The following is a 3,720-nucleotide window of genomic DNA, read 5'->3' as shown; positions in this document are numbered from 1 at the left end:
AACTTCTAAATTTTTTTGCCTAGATTCCGACCACTTTTAACCTCCGGACAATTCCTCCGGCTCGTTAGACGACTCCTTCCTCAAACATGGCCAAGCTATATGCACGGCGTCATGGAAGACGTCATGATTGGATGTTGCGACGTCATGTTAAATGATCTGGCGTCACAGACGTCATTAGGTTTTGGCGGTATGAATAGATGCTATGGCGTCAGAGCAGATGTCATTAGGTTTTGATGGAAACTTGTGGAGCACGGGTGGGAGTGTTTTCCATCTACATGCAATGTATTTCGCTTGCTAATTGAGACAGCGACGCCCATCTCACTCCATTTGTGCCTACAAATACGCACACACATCAGGCGAGTCAGTCAATTCTTCACCAGAGTGAGAGTGAGACGAAAGGAAGGAGCACAGGTTGTAAGAAGATATGACTAAAATGCAGAAAGCCTGGTTCTACAATAAATATGGATCCGCAGACGTCTTGCAATTCGGGGAATTCCCTGTGCCAAAGCCGGGGCCAGGCCAGATTTTACTTAAAGTCCGAGCTGCCGCTCTCAATCCTGTCGACTTTAAAAGACGGAGAGGTGGTCTCAGGAGGGCCGATTCTAATTTTCCGGTATTCACTTTTGCGGGAGTCTCACTGTGATATTTTTTCTCAAAAAAAATTATGTAAATCTTGTCCCATTTGGAAAAAATTGGTAGAGTTTTTTCTAAATCCAAGTAAAAACTGTTAAATTTCATAATTTTATGTGTTTAGAAATTTTGGATGGTACTGAACAATTCCTAATTCCTCCACCTCTGTAGAATCCTTCGCCTTTTTGCTTTTGTTCTAACCGAAGCTACCTCATGTTAACCTAGTCAAGAATGTGAATGCTCTTCGATGAATATATATATATATATATTAATTCCTGTGTGTGTAATTTTGCTATGCAGGCTGTGCCAGGTTGTGATGTAGCTGGAGTGGTGGTGGAAGTTGGCGATGGCATTTCCAAGTTCAAGAATGGTGACGAGGTCTACACAGACGTTCAGGACTTTACAGCGGGAAGGCCAAAACAGTTGGGGACACTCGCCCAGTACACGGTAGTGGAGGAACACCTGGTGGCGGCTAAGCCCACTAATTTATCGTTCGAGGAGGCTGCGAGTTTGCCGCTTGCGGTACTGACTCAGCAGGCGTTCGATATCGCGAAATTTGAGAAGGGGCAGAGCGTGTTCATAGTGGGAGGAGCGGGCGGAGTGGGAAGCCTCGCTATTCAGCTGGCGAAGCATGTGTATGGGGCTTCCAGGATTGTTTCCACGGCTAGCACTGGGAAGCTTGACTTCGTCAAAAGCCTGGGGGCAGATGTGGTCATCGATTATACAAAGCAGAGTTACGATCAGATCTCCGAGAAATTCGATTTCGTATTCGACACCATAGGTCAGTTGCTCACTTATTTTGCTTTGATTGGCTTCTGATGCAAATATATGACGTAATCCAATGGAAATTCTTAATTTCATTTGCAGGGGAGTCGAGCAAGTCTCATGTTGTAGCCAAAGAGGAAGCCAAAGTTCTGGACATAGCTTCATTTCAACCAATTCCCAGAGCTGAATTTTTCTTGGTAACACCCAGTGCCCATAACCTGGAGAAGCTGCAGCCGTACATAGAAAGTGAGAAATTGAAAGCAGTGATCGATCCAAAGAGCCCGTACTCATTCTCTGATGTTATAGAGGCTTTCAAACATCAGGAAAGCGGACGAGCCAAAGGAAAGATTGTCATTTCGCCCATCGATTAAGATTGTCATTTCGCCCATCGATTGTGCAAGATCAAATACTATACCTATCTCGTTGTAGGTTTTTACGGACTGATAGTGGGGATTTTGAACTCAGCACCCCAAATTGTTGGGGATAATTGTATTTATTTTGTATATATCCTTTTAAATAATATAATTGTATTTATATTGGGGATAATTGTATAATAAGGGGTACCTTTATCTTATCAAGTTTTAAATATTTATTAAAACCATGTGTAATAGCTTTTCGAGTAGTTTTACACTTATTACCATACCAGGGTTGGAAATAGGGTGGGTGTAAGATTATTATGGTCTCTAGTGTTAGTGGCAATGCAAATTTCGACCTACAATAATTTGTTAACATAGAGGGAAATCTATTTTTGACATTGAGGGATGATTTGAGATATTTTTACAATGAATTTGTGTATGGTGTGAAAGGATAAAATGTGAAAAAAAAAAATAGCATTCTAAGCGTATAATTTTGGTCGTGTATAACTATATGAATTTTGAGTATTTATAATAATAGTATGTTATTTTTCACACAAACTATAATGCATATGTTTTTGTTAGTGTTAATTGTGAGTACCTAAGTGATGAATTTTTTTATAAAAATTCATAGAGTTATAAGCAACACATTATTCTGGAGCATAACTATTTTTAAAAAAATTATAATCTTAAACTTATATATTATATATATTTTAAATTACAAAAATCATTATTTCATTGAAACTAGAAGACTTTATGTTAATAATATGTAAAAGGGTTTTAATATTGTTAAACATTTTCTTTTTTCGGGACTATGGGTATCAATCTCTACCACTGCACTATATACTTTTATTTTTCAAATTGTTAATGCAAAAGAAGTTATAGCAAAAATAAAATAGGGACATATTTTAAAATTTTGACATATTTCAACACAAAGATATATTGAAAATACCAGAAGGGTTTCACTTAATGAACCTTTGATATAGCATGCCCATTCGTAGCATACTAAACAATACCTTTAATTTGACTACATATTGGAAAATAACTCTAAAAATCACTTTATTTAACCCCCTACCAATACGCACCCAATACACCTTCACAATTAAAAAACCCCTATTTTATCTAAATATTCTAGGTATCCATTTTTTCATTAACATTTTTTATACCCTTTTATATTTTTTTCGTAAACGTTGAGCTCCATTTTATATATACAACATATAAAAACCCTTTAACCCCTTTTATATGCTCAATATATTATGCCATTTTTTCCTCGATATACATCCCTCAATATGAACACGTGGTATGGTATTTCTCCCGTAGTGAAGGCCCTCTGAAAAATACTAAAAATATTGATTATTTTTAAAAAATTAGATATATAGAATATGCATAGTTTACTTTATATGTTTCTAGCTTCATGGACAACAAATTTGTCTATCATATAAAAAAATAATGTTGAAGATAGAGATATAGAGAAGTTTTTGTTAAATGGAGGTTTTCATGTATAACCTATACCGAAAGCAACCAACTCTATAGGAACCTAAGCTTCCGACAAAAAAAAAGAATTCAAAAGAGTTTGTTTGTACTATAAAAGTGCACACACACAAGCACACTTTCGAAATGTGCATGTGTTCCTAGATCTAGGAAAATTTGCCAACTCCTATAGAGGAGGGGGAGAGAGGAAGTGGGAGAGAAAAAAATAGAGGTGGAAAGTTGTAGAGAGAGAGATAAATGGAGGTAGAGAGAGGTAATTAGGGAGGGAGAGCAAGGTAAATAGAGAAAGGGAGAGATAGCTAAGAGAGAAAAACATGAGGAAGTGGAGAGATAGGGGGAATGAGGGGGGGTGAGACAGTGAGAGAGACAAAGCTGAGAGGGGTGTTTTTGTTGTAATGGGGGTATTGAGGGAGGAAGATAGAGAAAGGCGGGGAAGAGAGAGGGTGATGAAAGAGAGAATGGTAGATGGATGGAGATAGAT

General features: G+C 37.6%; 1 protein-coding gene across 1 annotated transcript; it reads left to right on the top strand.

Moving 5' to 3' along the window:
* The first annotated feature begins 365 nt into the window (after positions 1-365).
* On the top strand, positions 366-1,973 carry LOC149200228 (2-methylene-furan-3-one reductase-like). The gene is made up of 3 exons (XM_089399534.1): positions 366-613; positions 931-1,411; positions 1,498-1,973. Exons 1-3 carry the CDS (start codon positions 425-427, stop codon positions 1,764-1,766), a joined length of 939 nt encoding a protein of 312 aa, XP_089255660.1. The 5' UTR covers positions 366-424; the 3' UTR covers positions 1,767-1,973.
* The last annotated feature ends 1,747 nt before the right edge of the window (positions 1,974-3,720 follow it).

The sequence above is a fragment of the Pinus tabuliformis genome, chromosome 2_1 (assembly GCF_031772625.1).
Source record: "Pinus tabuliformis cultivar Carrire ecotype Pingquan chromosome 2_1, CPIR1, whole genome shotgun sequence".
NCBI lineage: Eukaryota > Viridiplantae > Streptophyta > Pinopsida > Pinales > Pinaceae > Pinus > Pinus tabuliformis.
Note: the sequence above shows the minus strand (reverse complement) of the source record. Positions and strands in the feature narration are given on the sequence as shown.

Excerpts from the sequence above, each read along its gene's own strand:
- LOC149200228 (XM_089399534.1), top strand. The coding sequence starts at position 425 with ATGACTAAAATGCAGAAAGCCTGGTTCTACAATAAATATGGATCCGCA. Across the intron at positions 614-930 it reads GGGCCGATTCTAATTTTCCG|GCTGTGCCAGGTTGTGATGT; the intron begins GTATTCACTTTT and ends TTTGCTATGCAG. Across the intron at positions 1,412-1,497 it reads TTTCGTATTCGACACCATAG|GGGAGTCGAGCAAGTCTCAT; the intron begins GTCAGTTGCTCA and ends TTTCATTTGCAG.